Source organism: Camellia sinensis, chromosome 2, assembly GCF_055761805.1.
Source record: "Camellia sinensis isolate YWXY chromosome 2, ASM5576180v1, whole genome shotgun sequence".
Taxonomy (NCBI): Eukaryota; Viridiplantae; Streptophyta; class Magnoliopsida; order Ericales; family Theaceae; genus Camellia; species Camellia sinensis.
Window position 1 is genome coordinate 213879605 of NC_138962.1, and position 22823 is coordinate 213902427.

At 36.9% G+C, this 22823-nt stretch overlaps 1 protein-coding gene across 10 annotated transcripts; it reads right to left on the reverse strand.

Moving 5' to 3' along the window:
• Nucleotides 1-22298, reverse strand: LOC114321936 (mediator of RNA polymerase II transcription subunit 12). Of its 10 annotated transcripts, none has more exons than XM_028269166.2 (14): nucleotides 22003-22298; nucleotides 20896-20990; nucleotides 20533-20727; nucleotides 16465-16524; nucleotides 16078-16183; nucleotides 14616-14684; nucleotides 14459-14512; nucleotides 14131-14238; nucleotides 11138-11287; nucleotides 10716-11036; nucleotides 8192-10590; nucleotides 4398-7013; nucleotides 3615-3918; nucleotides 1-920 (listed from the first exon to the last, which is right to left on the reverse strand). In XM_028269166.2, the coding sequence occupies exons 3-14, from the start codon at nucleotides 20658-20660 to the stop codon at nucleotides 462-464; spliced, it is 6774 nt and encodes a 2257-aa protein (XP_028124967.2). In that variant the 5' UTR covers nucleotides 20661-20727; nucleotides 20896-20990; nucleotides 22003-22298; the 3' UTR covers nucleotides 1-461. The 10 variants fall into 10 exon arrangements, with proteins under 10 accessions (XP_028124967.2, XP_028124966.2, XP_028124968.2 ...); XM_028269165.2 differs by having other exon boundaries at nucleotides 20896-20993; XM_028269167.2 differs by having other exon boundaries at nucleotides 20533-20732; nucleotides 20896-20993.
• Between the last annotated feature and the right edge of the window lie 525 nt (nucleotides 22299-22823).

Genomic DNA, 22823 nt, shown 5'->3' on the forward strand with positions numbered 1-22823 from the left:
TAGAGAGAGAGATTTGAATAACATTAAACAGCTACAAATAGTTGTCGACATATTTTGAATCAGCTCAATTGGGAAGATGTAACAAGACAATGATGAGAGCACAAAACAAGCTATAAAGCTCATTCTTGAGAAATTTTACTCACCTCAATTGAAACAATTATCTCTATATATACAACAAACCCTCCAAACCTCACCATGTAACTTTCACGGCTCAGAAAGGAGAAGCAACAAGAAGGGTTAGTAGTAAATCTGGGCCCCGAGACCTGGTTGAATGAGCTGCTTTAGGAGAAACATCATCTCTCTTTCCCAAAAGGTGAACGGAAGCTCAAAAGAACCTCTTCCCATAGCTCCTTTTGACCACCAAATGGCAATCTTGATACGAATACCAATGGTGTGCAAGCAAAATAACAACGATTAACTTAGGGGCATGGAGGCAAATCAAGAATGAAATCAATTTATAATCAGCTGTCATCATCCACAACACCAATATATGTGAGGTCCGTGCGCCTCACCCTCACAGCCCCCTTGAGCCAGCTGGATGCTTTTAGATTACCATTGTCGCTGCTACCAACACCGGCAGCATTAGCTGAAGATGGGCCCGATCCGGCTCCGTCCTCCAAGAGTGTCCATGGGTCTAATTCTATATCCATGTCGAGTTGCGATGATGGCAATGGCTTCGTTTTTTCAGATACAGAAGTAGCAGATCTTGTCGAAGAAACTTGATTCCTTGGGGGTAAGTTTGAATTTCCAGTATGTGACCCAGATGCTGCAATGATGGGTTGAAGTGAAGTGAGGGCAGCTGAGGAGACAGATGGCGGCTGGCAAGAGATGGAATACCTAAAAGACGGGAAAAGAATAGGCATTGCAGCTTGGATACGCCACCGAATTGAGTCAGGCAAGAGCATTCGATCCAAGTCATTCTGCATCCATTAACAGTAATGTGCAGAGTCACAATTCAATGATTCCTTGACCAGAGAAGATCGATGAATAAATTTAAACAAGTTAAAGAAAGAAAGAAAGAAAGAAAGGGCACACACACACACACACAAAAGGCTTCTTACATGTACATCCTAAAACACCATCCAGTTTACAGTATTCTTCAAGAACCAAGTTTTTTATTTATTTTTCTTTTTTCTTTTTTCTTTTTTCTTTTTTCTTTTTTTTTTGAACTTTAAAAGCATAACATTTTTTGTTTTTTGATAAATAACTTTAAAGGCATAACATCAACAATAGCCTACTGTACTCAGATGGATTAATAATAATTAGGTTAGTAAACCTCCCAAGAAAAGTAATTCACACTAGCTTGCGTGACATTTCAACAAATAAACTTAACTAAACCAAACTATGCCTTGTGTCCCACTCAAGTGGGATCGGCTTCTTGAATCCTTTTACACAATTCTGTTCTGTCGAGTATAAACCCCACTTAAGATGTTAAACATGCCACAACCTCAGAGCACAGTAGCAACTCTGCCAACTTGAGCCAAGGGGCAACCCCACCCCAATCTCCTATTGACTCTGTTCATTAGTGTTACATTAAATTTCATATTAGTTTATTCTGGACCTACTAGGAGCCAGCTATGAAGCACGGACACGTCTCTGAGGCTTGCGTACGAGTGTCGGACACACTGTGGACACGTGTTCGAAACTCTCCCTTACGTGTCCCTTTCTTTTTTATGGAATTTTTCCAGTCGGACACGCGGTGGACACGTGATGACACGTTTCAGACACACAAGTTGATTGAAAAAGCCCTAGACCTGTTGGAGAGGAGAAAGAGAGAAAGCCAGGGACAGATTGAGGGGAGAGAGGGAAATAGATTGAGGGAAGAGAGAGATAGAAAGAGAGACAGATCGAAGGAAAGAGAGGGACAGATCGAGGGAAGAGATCGAGGGAAAGAGAGAGAAACAGATCGAGGGAAAGAGAGAACCAACCCTAACTTGTTTCAACTTGGTCTTCTCTGTTCTTCTATCTTCTTCTTCTTCTCTTCTGATTTCGTTTATTCTATCTCTCGTCGCTTTTTCTGTTTCTCTCCCTTTTCTGTCTCCTCTATCTCCCTTTCCTTTTTTTCTCTCCCCTCCTGTTTTTTTTTTTTTTTCCTGATGTGTCTCTTTTCCTTCCCTTATTTTCTTTTATTTTATTATTTACATCCATGCTTTTATTAAAATTTATAAATAAAAAAATATATTTTTATTTGAAAAAAATCAATTTTTATTAAAAAAATTTAAGTAATGCGTTTATTAATTTTATTATTATTGTAATTTTATAGGAACTAATATTTTTTTTTAAAATTTTAGATATATAATAAATAAATAAAATTATATATATTAAACGTGTCCCCAACGTGTCGTGTCCCCCTTTTTTTGAAAATTTGTGTGTCCGCATGTCCGTGTCGTGTCCCATGTCCTTGTCATCACCTCCGGAACCACTATTACCATCATGTTCACCATCTTTCTTTCTCTAACCCCAAGACCCACCACCATGAGCTACCATCTTTCAACTACCTCTCTCTCACCTCCTCTTTCTCTCTCTAAAAATGGCACGCACAATCAGAGGTCAATGGCAGCAATTGCTTGAGCAAATAAGAATTGTTAATCTGATTTGCATAATTCACTTTCAGCGCAGTATTTTAAAATTAAAATGCTGAAATAAAATAAAAAAATCATTGAGACATTTTGTACTAGCTATGCATGCCAATGAACCTTGGTCTCTAAGCGTTGGATTTTATACAGCAAAGCAGCCACTAATTTCTTCACTACGGCATTTTTATTATGCTAGTCTTAAATTTTTATGTCATTCCAGCAGCTCAACAAGTGTAACCAAACATGCAAATGGAAATGGTTAATCCATTTACACACCATTCCATATTGGCAAGCAAGCAGTGGAATGTGAATGGGACATTCCATTCCATTCTCACTCTCATTATGTACTCACTTCATTCTGTTCCTGTGTACCAAAACATTGCCTTAATCTTAGAATGTAGGGATATGTATCCCAAAGTTAGGTATGGTACGAAGACACATCCGTCCAAAACATTTAAATATATTATTCTATTATATAATCTTTTGACACGAGAGATCAGTATATATACCTAACTAGCGTTTTCTACTCATGCAAATGCGTGTGATATAAATATTTGAGTATTATATAAATAAATAACATAGAATTTTATTTTTGTAATCTGTCAATAAATAAAAATTTAAAATCTATGCAACAGTTATTTTGTTGATTAACTTCCAAGTGGTTATGAGATTATGGGTGGATTTTAACCAGTGGTGAAGGGTATCTTAGGAATATGAAATGCTACTTGGCATTTAGAAAAGCAAAGGCTTTAAGACACCAACTCTAGCCTTTGCTTTATATAATAGTATAGATAGATAGTATTGATGGACAAAGGTACGCTGGGAGAATAGAAGAGTCCGTGTAACACAAGCTATGGATAAATGAAGTGTAAGTAGACAAATGAAGTGTAAAATGTTCAATTGTTCTTGTTGGGTACTTTTTAAACTCGTATTGAGGATTCAGTGGCCAACCCCTTATTCAAAACTCCCTCCTAGCTGCATTGTCCATCAAAACCAAAGCATTAAAAATTAAGGATTTAAGGTTAATAAAAATCATACCTGCAAACTCTCTGCCACCTCATTATCAAACGCAGGAAACTCCTTCCTTGACTTCAGCCAACTTGGCCGGCAGCTGCTCAACAATCCATGCAGCACTAACAGTAAGCGATCAAAGAGACTTTCACCAGATAAATCTACAGCAGAAGCAGCGAAGGCTTCCATTGACAATCCCACATCCCTCTTTAAGAAAGAACTGTTTGTTGGAAAAAAGAACTGGTCTACATCCTCATGCACAACCCTACTTCCAAGGAGGCGCAGTATTACTGAGGCAAGCATGTGCCTCATGTTACGAACTGAAGGCTCCCTGAGAACACCAATATACAAAAATAAAACTACATAAGAAATAGCAACAAGAATACAATCAATTGATGGGACTTCTTTCCTACCATTAGTAAAAGCAACCCTCAATTTTAATGGATGGATGGAACAAAGTGAAAGTACATGTTTGATTGAGTTAGCAGAGTGTTTTCTGATTTTTTTTCAAAAACTAATTTGGTGAAAAAAATTCAAAAAATAAAAAACACAGAGTATTTTCACAAGGGTCTCTTCTCTTCTTTTTTTTTTTTCTAATTTAAAAATATCTTTTGCAGTGTTAATTTTTATCAAATTAGTTTCTAATTTTTCAACCCAAAAAAAAAATCAAAAAACAAGTCCTGAAAACTCTGCCAAACAGGGGGGCAAAAACCTTTCAGGCAACAGGTACAGCAAGTAAAACTCAAAAGCTGTTCCTGGAACATAATAAATTGCAATAACTGAGGTTCAGTAATTAAAATGCAAAATTACCCATCAGCACAGATGATTGGTAGCAGTCTGAGGAGAAACTGCAAACGCAATGACATGGAAACTCGCAATGCTGCAGGGGAAGGTGGTACAGTATCAGCAGTTGCTGTTGATCGTCTAGCTAAACCAGGACTGCCCCCTTTCATGCCTTTGCGAGTACTGCTTTTAATCCCCGTAACTTCAATTCCAGAATTAACTGCTCCACCCTGCTTGTTTGCTCCACGAGTAACTGTGTTTATTTGTTGCTCAATAATACTCATCTGCTTGATCATATCATTTGCGAAGGTATTGCGTGAGTCATCAGAGCATTGATCAATGCAAGAGAGAACTAATTCAATTAGAGCCCTCTCAGTTACATGTTGCTGACAGATATTAATGCCTTCGACATCCAATGCTTGAGTGGGTCCTCTTCCCAACCTTTTTAATTCAGTCCCTTCTTCAACAACCTCTCCTTCTTCAAGAGAACTGGCTTCAAAATTCCGCATGTCTCCCTTGCTGGTCACGAGATCCGAAGAAGAAAAACACCAGCCCCAAGGCTTCCGAAACTGGACTTTAGTTGACAGGAATTTATTCTCAGCAATATTAATAAGGCGTTGCCTAATGGATTTTCTTCCAAAAAGAACATCATGGCCATTAAGAAACCATTTGGCTTGCAATAGCATAGAATCTTCAAGTGACCTCCCAAAAAGATGTATGACCTCTGAAAAAAGAGGAGCAGCATCAGGCCTTACCAGCAATCTTGTGAGGATGATTTGAATGAAATTGTTTTCATTCTCAGAAGCCGCTGCTTTTTCAGGATTTGGGGAGGCAGCGTGTATAGCCTCCGATAAGGAGGTATCATGGGACTCCAGTTTTTCAATCAAGGATTGCTCATTCAAAAGAAGCCTGAGCTCAACCCACTGCCAATGAAATTTTGCAGGTTGCAATGTATCTAAAACATGTACCAGCTTGTCCAGAAGCTTTGTCTCACTTTCTGCATACTGGACACCTGACTCACCATGCCCTGAGACCCGTTTCCCATCATCCTGTGAAACCATGGAGTGTGGCATTTTACAATCAATAATGGCATCTAGAAAAAGCCTTGCACGTAGAGGAACAAAGGCCATCATTGCTTTCAAATGCATGTCTGGACCATTCACTTCTAGCATTGCAGCAAACTCCGAATCTGTGGTATCTGCAGCAACAAGATCATATAAACCGCGAGTGTCTCTCAGACAGACATCTCGAAAAGGGAGGTGCTTTATGGCATCGCCTATTGCCAATGTCAAAGATTGATACACCTGATGGACATCTTCACGGCTTACACTGCTAGTGTTAAAGATGAATTGCCTCCATATAACAAAAGCAAATATGGAATAGGCAGGTGGAAAAACCAGGCTAACAGGGAGTGTTCTTTGCATTCTGGATAGAGCTACTATAGATGCTTCACCTAGAAGCTCCACAATTAATCCTTCAGAAACTGATCTGCAGTTCCCAACAAGCACTCTAAACCAATGAACAGGGACTTCAACCAAGTTATCAACCTTAAATGCCCCAACTGAACGTGCATTCCCATTAGAATTGGATCTTGTACTCCTTACAAACTGAATCACATCCAACCTTTCCTTTAATCTGAAAACAGTCACCATTCTCTCCAGGCTAGCAACACCTTGAAGAATTGCCCCAACAACAAGTGCAGAAACAGCAGCTGTAAGTTTTGCAGACCTTCCAAAAACTACTTTTGTAGAACTATTCATTGTTTCGTTTGACAAGTTTGCACTGGAATCATGAGCTTCAGAAGACAGTTGAAACTGACCACGAGAAGCCTTTCCAGAAGCCAAAGCCTGAGCAAGGGCTGAAAAGGCTTCTGTTGCAAGAGCTATCTCAAATACACGACTTTGACGCTCTCCAAGTGCTTCCTTAAGGAGGCATAGGCAAGTAATATGAATACGTAAAATTCGACGAGCAAATGTAAATAAACCACCAGTAGACAGAAAAGTTGTAGGATTGCCACTAGATGGTAAATCAAGAATTGTTGCTACAGCTGGACCAATGCTACTGACAATTGCAGAAACAGCAGAGGACACCAAAGAGGGGTCCCCTTCTTGAGCGGCACCACCAGTTTGCCTTATGCACTCCATTAGGCTTATTACTATTTGTTGTGCAATTTGATACCCATCATCGCCTTTCTCGAGGGACGGGCCTTTGATTGTACTAGCTGCAAGTAGTTTTCTCTCTTTGCCATGGAAACCCTTTGAAGCTTCTTCAACATGTCTTTGTACTGTTTCTCTCATGCTCATACCCACTCTAGAAACTCGGACACCACTTATCTTTTGCCGTAGAAAATCATCAATATCTTCAACTCCAGCTGGAACTCCAAGTGGCAACACAAACTCTCCATCAAGTGATCTTCCAGATTCAAGTTCAGGAATAAGTTTTTTATCACTTGTTGCCTTGAAGTTCTTCTCCCATTCAACAACACTAGCTACACTACTGTATTTCTTCAGCAGGTACCTTGCATAAACTAGGGCTGCTGAACCTGAAACTCTTCCATTAGAGGCCATAATAGTGGCCACACGATGCATCATTGCCGACAAAGTTTCAGGAAGAAGACCAGTAGCAACAAGTATATTTTCATACCTGAACCAAACCCCATAGTTAGTGAAACATGGTGAGCTAAACTTGCAAATGCATCATCAGATATTATGCAAGAGCTTAAATATATGCAATCCAAATTATGGAGTAAGACTATAAACTAAAGAGTTCGCCCATGAAAACAGCATTATTTACAGAAGAGTAAAGGTGACTCAAATTGTATACGGAATAAAAAACTGTATCCTGCAAACAATACTATAACAAATCATATCATAGTAAAATAAAATTAATAATTTAAAGAAAGAATAGAAGGAAGTACTATGGTGTCTGGAGTCGCAAAATGAGGAAACTCTAGAAAACAAAAAATTGCTGTTTTATGCTCAACAAATGCACAGAAGTGGCTGTGTAGTTTGAGGCCACAACATTATATTATTCCCATTCCAAAAAGACATGGCTGCAAACCTAAGCTTCAATTCTTTCACAGGCACCAACAGTGAAAATAGATAACTTTTTCTTCCTCTTATGTACTCTCCATGCGCCAAAAGAAAACAGGGACAAGGAACTAATCTAAAGGTCAGAAATTTCTGAAACAATATCCACCATCAATATGAAGAATTAATAGCCGATTTAAGACAGATGACATTCAACTGAAATTAGTCCTTGAAATGCCACAAAAATTATTCAGATAACACAATTGCAAGCCTAAAATCTTAAGATTATACAAAGCTATCCAAAAAAATTAACAGAAGTACAAGCAATCTAAATGACATCACTTCAATTAAACTGCTCCTACAGCTTGGAACTCACAGAACTCAGTAGAGTCAGAGACAGGTCATAACAATTGAGTCACCAAAGTTTCATTAACTGTGTTTTACATTACAAACCTTCTTACAATATGGAGGTGAACAAATATGAGAAAGAGAGTTTTCCCTCTTCATTTCATATATTTTACTTATTTCTTCAAGAGGATTTCAGAATAATAGAGAATTCATCGGAGGCATTACATGCAAGCACATACCATTATTTTTTCAAAATAGGTGCCAAGAAGAAATTTCAATTAAAAAATGGCAGCAATGTGAGCTACAAGACATGAATGTTGCATAATTCCATTGACTTCACAACAAAAACAATAAACAATACACAAGCAGACACGCAAGAACCAACAAACACAATGGCCAAATTACAAACAGAAACTATCAACGTAAACAGAATTGTGAGTGCACCTCCGAATAGATGATAAAAGAAATGCCTCCCCTACTTCACACGCATGGCTTCCAACATTTCTTGGCAGCATGAGAAAGTTCCTCCCGCCATGAAATGTACAATTGGGGCCACTGAGAACCTTTGGCAACAACCAAAGAAGAAATCTGGCTGCTGAAACTAAATCATTAGAAGCGTCCATCAAGTACAAAATAGCAGATAATTCATCTTCACCAAGCTTCCACCGTACAGAGCTTTTGTCATCAACAGAAGGAAAAGGCCTACCATACTGGCCAACCTTGGCAGCAGCCTTTTCATTCTCTTCAACAAGTTGTGTAACCAGAGTTACCAACCAAACTGTGATAACCTTCTTCTCCACAAACCGCAGCCTCTTTAAAGTTTTTCCAACTGAAACAATATCTCCAGAGTGGGTTGTTCTGCTCTCATCCATTGATTTTGGATCTTCTTTGTCAAAACCAGTTCTGTGGTGAGGGCAGCTTACCCTACTATCACAAACATGGCTCGTGGATGCTCCCTGGCTACCTTCAATTCTAGCAGCCGCTAACTGAGCAAGACTTTGAGTTTTACGCACAATTTTTTGCCTGCCTCTTGTAGCCTGCTTGGCTGGCTTAACTGGCGGATCAGTTTTCAAGTCCTCAAAGTATTTTACACCCTTCCTCGCCCACCAGGTTTCTTCATTATCCAATGGATTTGGTGAATGCCCTTGAAGGTATGAGCTCCTCTCCTCACTTAACTTTTGTCTCTTTGCCTTTCTACATTCTTCACACCCAGGTGTGCCTTCTCCCATATCGGTTTTGTTGCTAGTTGACCCAACAAACCTCTTAACACTCCCTTGAGACTCATCAATTCCAGTATCAGTGGATGTAGTAGAAGAAGAATTTGGGAGCTGCAATAATACTAAAATAGCAGCCTTTAGCTCTTCTACACCAGCAACTCTATTGAAACTTTTACCAGACAGACTGGATGATGCCGAATTAGTTCTCCACTGATCAACAAAAGGGGGAGAAGCACCATCCCCACCTGAGCCAAGATGACGCTTTTGTTTCCGAGATGAACTATTTGCACTCTTCGGATTTTTATGATGATCAATAAGCCCGTGAAGCAGAAGGCGCCGTTCATTTGAATAAACATTCATGACCTCCAAAAGCACTGGCATGTCAGTGATTTGTGCCTCCTCCAAAACATCACGGACATAGAGCCCAGGCAACTGCTTCAAGATTTTATAGTGCCTCTTCCGTCTGTCCACATCAACCAGAAGTCCACTGCTATCCATAATTCCACTAACAATCAGTTGTCTCACATATGCCTGAGGGTAAAAAATGCCACAACGAGTGAGTTCAATAATGAGGAGTTCAAGGCGCTTGAAACCTTCCCCATTTTGAACTTCATGTTGATCAATCCAGCATACTATAATATCATGTAATGGACCTGGGCTTTCAAAAATATTTGACAGCTCTTTTTTTCTAACCACACTCCTAGAATTACTTTTATGTTCATTAATACCCACAAAATTCCTAACAGAAGGGTTATTCAGCTGACTGGAACCTCTCGCAAAGCTGCTGCTCTTGCGCCGAAGTGAATTTTGCATGTCTTTTATCTTTAGCTTTAAAATCTGAGTTGCAAGGTACACTTGAGAAAAATCTTTTCTACCAGAGAACTTCATGCCACTAGGCGGAGCAGTACGAAAATCCCGAAAATCACAAGTTGCCCACTCACAAAGGAAAAACACGGAACAAACAAATGGCAAGCTCACCATTCCAATCCACTTCAAAGATGATCTCAAGCATGAGCTGACTTCTGCCATCCAACCTTCATCAACAGCTCCATCACAAAGATCTTCAAAGAGGAAACTACACGCCCTTCTCACATCTCCCTCTATAAGTGCCTTATCCAACTCCTGTATTGCTTTCGCTACATTGCGACCTGGATAGCCAGGCCTTGCAGCCATAGCAAGCTTATCTGCACGTTTCCGAATTGATGAAACAACCCGATCAATGGATAAGGATTGACATTGAGGTTCAAGCCCTTTATCTTTAAGCAGACTACTAACTTCTACAGAACCACTATTCATCTTTGCAGCACCATCAGATGTCTTTGACAAAAAATTCCCATCAGTCAACACATTAGATACTACACAAGGTGGCAAAGGAAAGCAATCCAAAGCAACAAAAGTATCAGGCACGGCCAGTATCATGTACCGAAGCATCTCAGCCAGAGTAGACATAGTGTATGTCCTCCGCGAATTATCTACAAGATCAGAACCACCTGGAGAAGGTTCCTGAATGAAACGAACAGCCAATCCCACAACAGTACGTACATACGTCTGAGATAAGACAACAGTTTCTATAACGCCATGTAGAATAGGCAACAGCAACTGCAAAATCCCAAGCAAATCTTTTTCCTGCAGAAAGCAAAATATGACATTTAAGTCCCAAAAAATTAATAGACGCATATATACTTCCCCTGCAAAAAACTTATTTTATGACTTATTGCAAATGAATGGGTCTAAAAAATTACTTAAAGTACCTGCAGTTGATTGAGAACCCAATCAATGATGAGCGAAGGAAGAAGCATCCCTTCTGCATGGTGCCACTGTAAAATCCGCACCACATACCACCATTTAAAATGTAAAGAAGGCTCCTCACCATCAAGGATTGCTGATGCAGGATCACTCTTGTGCTGCATCGACCCACCATAGCCCATCTGTGGTGACCTATCCCTAACATGACTATTTGAATAAGAAGCATTTCTAGAAACAAACTCATCAAGAAGACACTGCAAGTAATCAATAACATCTTTTGTCCACAGCTCTGTGCGGGAAAACTGAGTCTTGTCTCCGGGCCGAACCTGCAAGATGAAACCATAATCTACTACCTTCCAATATAAAGAATAACCAAGTGAAAGTGAAAAATAACCAATATTATTACCAGTGATCAAAATATTCATACCTGAGTAAGATAAGTTACTTTAATAAACCAAGTTGCCCTCAGTAGCGGAACATTATTCCTGATAAGAACTTCAATAAGGGATTTCTTCCTATAGCCATGAGGAACATGATCGGCCAAAGAACGCAAACGCTTATGGGGTTGTGATAAACCCTGGAAGGATGTTAAAAGTCATTAAATTTCAAATCCAACACTTAGAAATTGGTTAAAATATTAACCACAATAAGGCACACCCAAACAAGAGCAGGTAATTGCAGGTGATTGCTCAATTCATACCAGTACCCCTGCAACAGGAGGTTGGGGTCGAAGGGATGGGCTTATGCTGGGGTCAAATTAAACAGACACTAATTGAACCTTATCCGGTTGACGTGAAGCAAGTAGGGGCAATAGAGGATGAGTGTTTAGCTCAATAAGCAAATCGGTTCTCCTCAGATCATGTTCATGTTTAGCAAACAGTAAATGAATTAGTGGCATACCATACAGCAATCTGACCTCCCCCAAGGGAAACTGAAATGAACCAGAAAGGAGTCCAAAACATAGAAATAGAAAAATACATTCAGAAGCTATTAATGCATAATTAGGAGAAGATACTAGTCAAAAGAAATGAATTGACAGAAGAAAGACAGTTAAATAATCAAAGAGATGTCTTTGTCTTTTAATTTGATCGTATAACGGTTGTGTCCCCTTGGAACCTTCTGTAATACAACTTTCAACACACACTGTTATAGAAAACTCTAACAAATACAGAAAATATTCCAAAAAAGATTCTCCACCCTTGGTATCAGTAGTCCAGAGGAGATTTGAGTCAGTTTGTTATGGATCAACTCACGAAGACTTCGCAAACCAACAGTCTTTATTTGAGATATGAGCCACTTCAACCCAAAATGTTATTACCATTTAGGAGTTCCACCTTTCTAAGGGAACATGCAATTAATGCCTCAAGTTCATATAAAAAACATTGATTTCCAACATTGCCCTTTTACTCCCTACTTTTAAGTATATTTGTAACCATTTTTAAAGGGTAGATTTGAAATTTTTTTGAAAAACTTACGATTTGACCTTTCAAATAGGACTAAATTTTGGGACATCCCAAATTGGAAAGGACTAACGATTTGGGATTGACTTAGTATAAACCAAACCAAGCCTTGTGTCCCAATCAAGAGGAGTTGACTAGTATAATTTAATAAATAAACTCCTGGTAGAATATACAATTTACAAACACCATAGAACAGGCAATAGTTGAATTTATCCCAAACTACAAAAACAGTTTCAGAACAAGTGAATACTTTCCATTCTCAAATAGAAAGACACTCTCCATAGTGGATTCAAAAGAAATACCATAAAGTTTGCCAATCATGATAATACACTTGATGTATGGGAACCAAAAAGTGAAGGCTCACCCAGCTGCAGTTGAAGTTTAATAACAAATATATCAATAGAAAATTCCGGCCAAGCCTCCTCCAAGTAGAAACTTCTCCATCCAGGCGACCATGCCTGAGCTCTTCCGGTCAATCATTGAATCAAACAAACTCAACAAAAAGGAATCGTTCTATGGAACATCCTCAAATTATGACTTCCAATATTTAAGGATTGACTAAACAATGAGAATAGAATATCTCTATTGTGTGGAGATATGACGCACATGGACAAAATAAAAATTTAAGGGGAAAATTATAATGTAATTGATGGAACACTAATATGTTGGCTGCCAAGCCATGTCACCCTTCGAATCTTTGATCATAGTTGGCATTAATTAAGCTTAACTAACTTAATACATCTTAAGATACACCTCGACAATCTATAGAAAACCATCGCAACACTTTGACCATTGTATCAAGGTTGCGTAATTATGCACCCCACCGGATGTTGTAAAGATGTGAGTTAGTGGCTGTATTTTCCAGCTTCAAACAAGCTCACTCCTACTTTAATTTGGTATTAGTTAAGCATAAATATATACTTTGTCGGTACACTACAATCTTCATAATATCTTCACCACTTAGAGAATCCATTGTACCAAGACCGAATCATGCACTCCACAAGTTGTTGCAAGAGTCAGCTATCATCTGTGGCTCTATTTGCCCACCTCCATATGAACAAACTAACTGTGAGAAAAAGAAATACATAGAACTACTCCCTTTTCAGGCTTGTTTAGCTTAACGAGGAAAGAAAATAAGAGAAATGAATGTCCAAGAGATACAATTTGCCTCTTCGACTCCCTCAACCAACAGAAGTATCACCACAACATGTGAGGTGACATGGAGTGATTCACAGAGAAGTACAACATTCCAAGCCAATATACAAGTATTCAAAGTAAAACATGCGTGAGGCCTATACTTTCTTCTCTTCACCAAATTACAAAATTTTCAAGCCCCATCTTTTTTCGTTCAACTTCTCTTTGTTAACTTCCCTTCTTCCTTTGAGTAGATAATCAACCGACGTGTTAACGTTTACACTATTATCCTCTTAGTATTTCTACTTACGCTATTAACATTTATGTTGTACTTTCTTCTATTCATGGTTTGAAAAAATCATTGTTCTGTTGGTGAGGGATGATTATCATTTTTTCGTTTCATCTTTTGTTCAGTTTATTGGTGACTTGTAATTGCCCATGGTCCCATGGATCTATAGCTTATAGACTTGGGCTTTGGGTTACAGGTTTCCCACCCTTTAAGGCACTCTTATTAATAAATTTTACTTATCAAAAAATAATAATAATAATAAGATTGGCCTCTCTGTTAGAATTTTCTATTTACCATAATATTAATCATATGCACACCACATTACTCAGAAATGCATACTTAACAATGTATTTAGCATTAACAGTTTGATATACCACATGGAACACAGACAATGCGCAATCACTAGGTACATTGGCTACCAATAAAGCCAGTGCATCGACTCAACTTCAATCATCCCTCATTCAAGTGCTTATAATGTCCTCCTCTTACACTCTTTATTCAATTAAGTGAAATTAACAGTAAAGTAAAAAATCTAACCTCAATCCATTTCCTCCGGAAGTCTTCTCCACACGGCTTCTGTTCGAGGAAGACACCAGGTTTAGTTAATAGTACACCAGAAAGAGGCACACCATATACTTGACCCGCCTGTTACATCATTGAATATATTTCCAGATTAAATTTCCGTAATGAAATTTCAGAAGCTCAGAATCATATTGACATAGGGGAAATGCATATACAATTAAACATACATCTATTATACACGTGTTAAGAGGCACCAAAATAGTGAGGGAATGTCAAAAAATAACTCATGCACGAGAGTATTAGCAAACATCAAAATCAAACAGAGAGAGGAAAAATTTATCACCTTACGCTTTTTAGCACGAGATTCATTAATGGCCCTGTGACATTTTCTGATTGCCTGCAGAAGAGAAAACGATCAGACTTAAATAGAGCTGTGAACCTTCAAACCATGAGAACAATTAAGAAATAACCATCCTAGCTTCATACTTTAAGAGTCTCACCTCTTTGCACTTTAGGATAATGGGCTTAGCAAAAGTTTGAACCTGAGATAATGAAATCTCCCTAGCTTCCTGTGAAACACAGCAAGTGAAATTTAGTCAGATCGCAATTGGCAGAGAGAACACAAAAGGTTGAGATGGATACATCATAATGTGGATTTAAAATGAATACTAATTATAATTACACAGCACATCAAACTCTATCTGTTCTCGACAGTTGAGACTTCAATTGCAAGCATGTCCTGAAATTGTAAACTCGAAAATATCTGAACCAACTTTAACATGCCATTACAGTGAGAATCAGTGCTTGCAAAGCCGATAATACAAAAAGTTTAACATGATTCAAGTGGCATGCATGTAACATAATGAAATTGTAATTGAAAAGAAAAAATATACAATTTCAACAAGAAATCCAAAAGTGAATGTACTTGCTGCAGAAGGCATTCAAGCATAATTGAAAGACAATCAGAATGGTATGAATTACATCACATACACACAATAGGACCATGAAATGTGTTGACATCATCATCAAACAAATCAAGGTAACATACATCTAGTTCAAGTATAAAAGGAAATAAATCAGTGAAACAGAAGGGGATAAGCATCTATCAATTGTGATGAGGTTCATGTAGACAAGGGAAGATATCAAAGGCTTGCTAGGTAGATTGATATATCTTTCTCATACCAAGCCAGATATTGCATATGCAGTAGGAGTTGATATATTCATTAAGGGGCTGAGTGGTAAGGTGTTTCATCCTATTGCGTGCAAGTTGGGCATAAAAAATATCTATGCACCAACTTGAGGGTGAGTGTTTATTTGAGTTGCGTTGAGGATTTTCAGTAGTTTGTATTTATCTTCCTATATGTGATAAGAGAGGAAAACCCCAATTTCAGTGTGCCTCTCTTTTCAGCAAATTATTCTCTTCTTCGTCTCTCTATCTTTCCTTCTCATCACTTCATCTACTCCATACAATTCTAAATATAACAGATACGATAGAAGAATGGCATTACGCTTCCACAACAGCCATAATATCATGTGATACTCCCTGTCATAAAATAATACGATAAGCTGCTCAAAGTGGTTTTAATGATGTCTATATTACAAGACAAAATTGATATGATAGACAAGTTCTAACAGCAAGAAGAGAAGAAAGAAGTGTTGAGTGCCAATTTACATTGTGAGATATGTAACATTGTGTTCAAACACAACAAATCATGGTTGCTAATACTATGCCAAAATTGCTATACCAACTGGCTTGATCAGAGTCATTCACCAAGAATGACTTCAGATATGTTAAATTCACTGATAAAAATTTTCAGCATATACACAACATTTCATGACCAGCAGACCGCTAGATTTGCGCTTTGATATCTACTAGCAACATCAGAACATAAAATTTCAAAATCGAAGAAAAGGAACAAGAAGAAAGAGAGAATGAAATAGCAGTTGGTTCCAAAAGCACACCTCAAGTCCCTCAACTGTCTCCCTGTATCCAGATTGCACATATTCCCTGGTTAGAGTCTCCTCCGGGCAATTTGGAGTCTGTGGATGAAAATCAGGTGGCCCAAGTCTGAAAACGGATAGTCACGAAGGTGAGATGATGATCATAACAATAACAAGCAACATTCTGTAATCAAAGTCAAATGCAAGCATAAAATCAGAAAGTTCTAAAGCCTCTCTAATACATTATTTGATCAAATAAAATTGAGAACATAAAGAAAGTATATTAGAAAGGGCCAAAAAGCTAAATTATAAATTTCCTGCAGTGTCCTTACTTGGGCTAAAAGAAAAACTGGCATGCACTGAGAACTAATAAATTAAATAAGGAAATTGTTTAATTGCAGAAATTACCGGGAATTCAAAGGCTCTTTATCACACCTCAATTTGTAGGGTGCTGGCTGTGGCAGCCGCCTGCAGGATCAAAATTTAGCTCACAAGTCGATATAAACTAAAACTGAGAAACTTATCTTTAAATTTTGAATATATTATCAATACTCAATAATTCATGGCATCAAGAATCAAGATATTAAAAAAAAAAAGTTAAAATCAGGATGAATAAAGCATATAGCAACCAAGGCAAAATAAGAATGGGCATCCTATGTGGAAGACATTATTCCAGCCTAAGTGCTTACTAACAGGCAGTGCCAAGCAGAAAACACAAAAGGAACATAGGATCACAAAACATTATAAAAGAATTTCTCAAAAAATCATGGATGACCTCCGTCCTATGCAACTCCCAAAGCACAAAATATATAAATTCCCTGAACTGAGAAGAGATTTTTTCCGTTAGTTACAAGGACAAACAGCTAAATCCATCCAAGGTTGTTAAAATCGCGATCTGGATGGTGGGATCATATGATCTTATGATCCAATTTTCCTTGGGTGATCTAGATCAGCCTTTGGATCGGGTCTGTGGTAGGATCGTTGTAGGATTATATTGGGATTGTACGTGATCGTAGGATCGTCTTGGGATTGCGATTTTGTGCGATCTGAAATTTGGGTCTTGTATAATAAATCAAATTTCTTGCCAGCTGTAAAACAATAGAGGTGTACGTGTATCTGAAGACAAAAAAAAGTAAAAACTAGTCTCCCATCTTGGAAAAAAATTTATTACGGCTCTGGAAAAGAGGGTTGAAGACAAAACCATCTAGGGTTCTTCTACCTGCTGCTGCTGCTTGTGAACTCTCAAGGTCTGAAGCACGGACACTTCAGAAAAGACACTGTAGCAGTGACAGACACGCCGGGAACACATACGGGACATGCCAAATTGCTTGTCCCTTTAATTTTATTTTTATTTTTTTGCAAGGGGCACGGCAGGGACACACCATTTATTTATTTATTTTTCTTTCTTTTTTTTGTAGGGGACACACATGTTCAAATATGGATAATCTATTAATTTATTTAAATGTAGTGGTTTATATATATATATATATATATATATTGAATTAATGTTAATTTTTATTAATTTTGATATTTGGTAATGTAATATTAATCTACATAGCAAATATATATAATAAAAATAATAATAATTCGTCGCATCCCCTGCTGTATCCGTATCTCAATTTTTTTGAAACTACTATATGTAGTATCCATGTCTGTGTCCGTGCTTCATAGCTCTCAAGCTTTGAATCTCTGATTTCCAGCATCCTCCTCCTCCTCCTTCTTCTTCTTCTTCTTCTTCTTCTTCTTCCTCCTCTTTTTTTTTATCATTCTCTGTTCGAATCTTCTTCCTCCTCCTTTCTCTATTTTTTTTAAACTTTCTGTTCGAAGTTTTCTGGATTTCTCTTCCTTTTTTGTATTCTCTATGTTTTTTTTAATTATTTATTTCATATTATTTTATTTTTTTAACAGATTCGTTTACTCTGTTTCTTCATTCGACTTCATGCTGTGCTGCTGCTGCTTCTTCTTCTTCGTCTTATTCTTGTTCTATTCTTGTTCTATTCTGTTCTCTGTATCTTTCTTTTTTTCCTGGTTCTTTGGGCTTTTTTGGGTCACTCTAATTATTACATTTTGTCATCATTTTATTAGGATCTTATCTTACGATTCTCGATCAGATCCTACAATCAAATCCGGTAAACCCCCAAAACGATCCTTTGTAGGATCCTGATTTTAACAATCTTGAATCCAGCCAAGGTGATAAATATCCTACAAATGATAACTTAGTAAAACAATCATTTCTGACAGTACAAGCAGTCATGAAATTTTTTTTCCCATAATTGGCAAGTTGGTTGAACAGGGATATTAAAACATCATATCCCCATAAATGATTAGTAAGCAATTTAGTAATACCTTGTCCCGCAAATCACCTAAAACAAAGTTCCTCTATAAAGAATCGTTAGAATATGAAGCAATGATGGTTCACTGCACACAAGGAATTACACAGAATAGGTTTTTGGTGCAAAACACACATAACATGTAAATCCCTCAAAAGTGGACATTACAGGGGGGACGTTTTCATACAACCCCACCCACACCCTCCGGGAAAAAAAACACTACAGCATACACTTATAATCTGCATGCGCTTCACTATCATTTTTTAGGCCTTTGAACCTGAATATTCCTTTGCTATCCGAATCATGCATGTTACATATACTAAATATATACAGGAATCCAATAAATTCTCTCCAATTTGTTTCATTAATTTTCACCTGTATAATAAGAAATATCAATAATAAAGAACTTAAACCTCATATATAGAGGTTTTTAGAGTAAAGGCCAAGCACTACAATAACTTCTATGGGGTGCTGATTAAATCAGAACTACAATTTCCTAGAGAAAGGGCCAAGTTGAGCATTTTACTATATGACGATTCATCAACCATCTATTTGTTGGAAGAAATCACTTTCACAGATAGGATTACCGAAACAAATTACAACTCCATGACATTAAGCCCTACCCTTAGCATACCACGTGACCAAAGTACATAGCTCACTATGTAAACATTCCTACACAAAATTGAAGGTAACCAAGGCAGGAAGTCAACCCCATTCTGAACTACAAATGCACCAGAAACAGATAATGAAATGAAAAGAAATCCACAGAGAAAGAAAAAAGAACACTGTGTTTGGTTTGAGTTTTCTGAATTAAGTTTTTTGAAAATTGAGTTTTTTGATTTTCGTGTTTTTTTGTTTTTAGTGAATATTTTTAAAATTTTAAACATTTTTTTTACTTTTTTAGATGCACCTTACTTAGATGTGTCTAAACAGTAAAAAAATTGTGAAAAAATATTTTAAAAAATTAAGAAATACATAAAAATACAAAAAATGTACTAAATTCTTGTATTTTTGGTATTTAGTGAATTTTTAAAAGATTTTTTTTACAATTTTTTTACTTTTTAGGTGTATTTATGTTAGGTGTGTCTAAAAAGCAAAAAATTTGCATAAAATATTAAAAAAATTCAATAAAAACAAAAAAATACGGAAAATAAGAGTGTAGAATTTTCTGAAAACTGTTTTTAAAAAATGAAAACCAAGCAAAGTGAATATTATTCAGACCTTTAAAGATATATGAGGCATAAGAAAGTGCATGCAGGATTCAGATGTATGGGGGATCATGTGCAAGCAAAGAGGGGTGGAATGAGGGGGGAAGACGGTTAATGGAATGTGATGGAAGGGCCAAGCGCAAGAAGCGTTAGAAAACAAGGGGAAAAGAAAAAGAAAGGAAGCACTTACATAAGAAAAGGAAAGGTAAGGAAGCTGTTGCTTAGAGTTAGACTTCAAATTATTCTTGTTAACTTTTTAAGGGACACTTTGAATTTTTTAAATCCAAATTTTGTATTCCTCCACCTGTCCTCTGTAACTCCACCTTCTTCAATGTTCCAAATGACATAAGTGAAACGTGAAAATTAATAATATAGAGTAAAAGGTGAACTCAGAATGTCATTGAAACCCGGTTTTGGAAACAAAACCTTCATTACAACCATACCATATATTTCCTATATCACGTACCACAGAAATTCATACACTTAAAGCCAACTCATTGACCAAATTCTACATATTCAGTGAGATGTACAATTCAAATTCATGGCTATCGTTACATTACACCCATTACACCCCACAACCACATTACCACCACTGTTACCATTCGGCAACCACAAACCGTTACTTGAAACATTGGATAAAACACACAATTGGCATGAGATAGCAAGATGGTAACTAACTGTAAGATGTTGGCTCAAGGAAATTCTTGACAGTTCCAGCTAAAAGCATTGAAATTTCATAGGTAATAGTGACATCATTTGCATAACATTGACAGAATTCACATATTTGTGAATGTTGTCTAACCAATTACCTTGTCAACAGAGCATTTACATAGACAAACAATCTTTGACACCAGACATTCAATATACAATCAAGAGTTATGCATGGGCATGCTGATGATATTATGAAACCTAGACATAAGGAAAGGCAATTGTGTTACCTTTGATTCAGGGGGAAGTTAGCAGGCAGTGAAGACGAATCTGCTCGTGATGCATCCCTGGCTGATGCCCCACCAATTGTATTATTATTAACTGCACTAGTGAAGCTGGCACCATGATACCTTTGCATTGCTCCCAACTAATACCGGCATACTGCCTCCAGCATCGACCAATTATAAGATGCTATGCAAGTCAAACTGCACTAAAAATTGGTAACCAAGTTAAAACAAAACCATGAGTAATAAAGGCTAATGCCAACAGTAAACAATATTAGGTCAAACTAAACTAAAAGGCAATTTAAGGAAAATCCAGAAGGCAATTTAAGGAAAATCCAGTTGTCAAATGTTACAGAAATTTATTATAACCTCAACGGTAAGATTCATTTGTCTACACTGCTAGTTCTTTAGCCAGTTAGAACCAAGTATTCTGAACCACTCGTATGGTTTCCCTATGGTCTGACCTGCTGTACAACATACTGGACGTTACAACGAAAATAATACATCAAGGGATATGGATAAATATAGAGCAGGTGATAGTGACATTGGAAATTTTAACACATACTGCAGAATACAATAGAACCCCAAAATAAACAAGACTAGTTTTCCAACTAGTTTAATAAGAACAAAACTACTAGAATAAATTAAACTTTAAAATCAAAGTTCAAGCCCAGTAGGGGTACAGATTACCATTTATTGGCCAAACCAGAGGAAACCCAACAATAAATATTTGAAATTGATATGGTTTCCATTCAAACCAAGCCATAAAGCAACTAAAACCAGTTCAACAAGAGCTGAAACCCTATTCCAACTACAATTCAAACAAATGTATGGATAGATACTTCAGAGAAGTTGCAATCCATTTTTCGAATAATCCTTCCACCCCATGCCAAAATGTTTCAGGATGACATCGAATGGCGTGTTTCCCGCAGTCATCGACATAAATTTACAATCTTTCAGCTAACATTAAATATATCTCAACAAAAAAAAACTGCCTTTTTAATGAGTTAACCAAAATATATATATATATATATATATATATATATATATATATATATATATATATATATATATATATCTTTTGGCATGTATATAAAAAATATTAACACATATAATGTTTCCCCAATCAAAAATTATAATTTCAAACTCTAATCCTAAAGTTTCAGGCAGTGGCTGATTGATCAAATTAGTGTAATCCCCATAGCATATATTCATTAATTGAACCACTTCCCTTGAAGCAAACCATGCAAGTTAAATCAGTTACAGTTCACTCAGTGAGAAATGCAAGACAAAATCAAACAGCAGCAAGAAGAGAAAAAAAAAAAAAAAAAAAAAGCAATAAATATAATTAACCTACAAAACCCAATACAATAAACCCACTGAATTGCAATAAAATTTAAAAGTCTGAACAAATTCTGCAGAACCCAGCCCCAAATCGTAAAATCAACCGATTCACAAGCGAAATCAAACGTGTACCTCAAAAATCAAGAACCTAAACGAGACTGAATCTGCTAAAGTCGAGCTTTTTCGAAACTAGGGTTTGGGGGGGGGGAGGGAAAGTACGGAACTTTGACGGAAAATGAAAGAAAAAATTGATGTTTGAATAGAAATGTCGTCCCCTCGAGAAATTAGGGCTTGAACAAGAGAGCGAATCGTGCATAGAAATACATATTATAGATATAGATATAGATATAGATATAGATATAGAGAGAGAGCGAGAGAGGGGAGGGTTGACTCATTAGCTGATGATGACGATGATGACTTGTCTGTTTGCTTCTCTCTGCTATAAATTATATTTAAAAAGGAAAGATGTGAAAATTAAATATATACTTATGGTGCTTTTCATGGTTTATTTCCAAAATTACCCTTGTATTTTGTATAAATAGTGTTGGATTAGTATGGGTAAAAATGTAATTTCATATGTTGGGAAGTGGGATTTTATTTCCACAAAAATGGTGTAGTATTTGTGCGAGGGCTAAATAATACATATTACACAATAATGTACAAATCTTACAACAGCATTTTAATTTTCTTATATTTAAAAAAAAAAAAATTGACTTAAAAGTTATCTTTAAAATTGTTAGGAGAACTCCTTTCATATGCATGTATTCCTGCCGGTTAGACGTCGGCAATGAAATCCACCACTATATGGAGAAGATCATGGGCATTCATACCTCGATCAAATGAAATTATACGTGAATTTATGTGTCAAAATATAGAGGGATTTTGTAGAAAATTGGAAGAGATTTTTTTGACTTCATTGGGAAGAAGGGTTGGATTGGGTTGGATTTGAGACT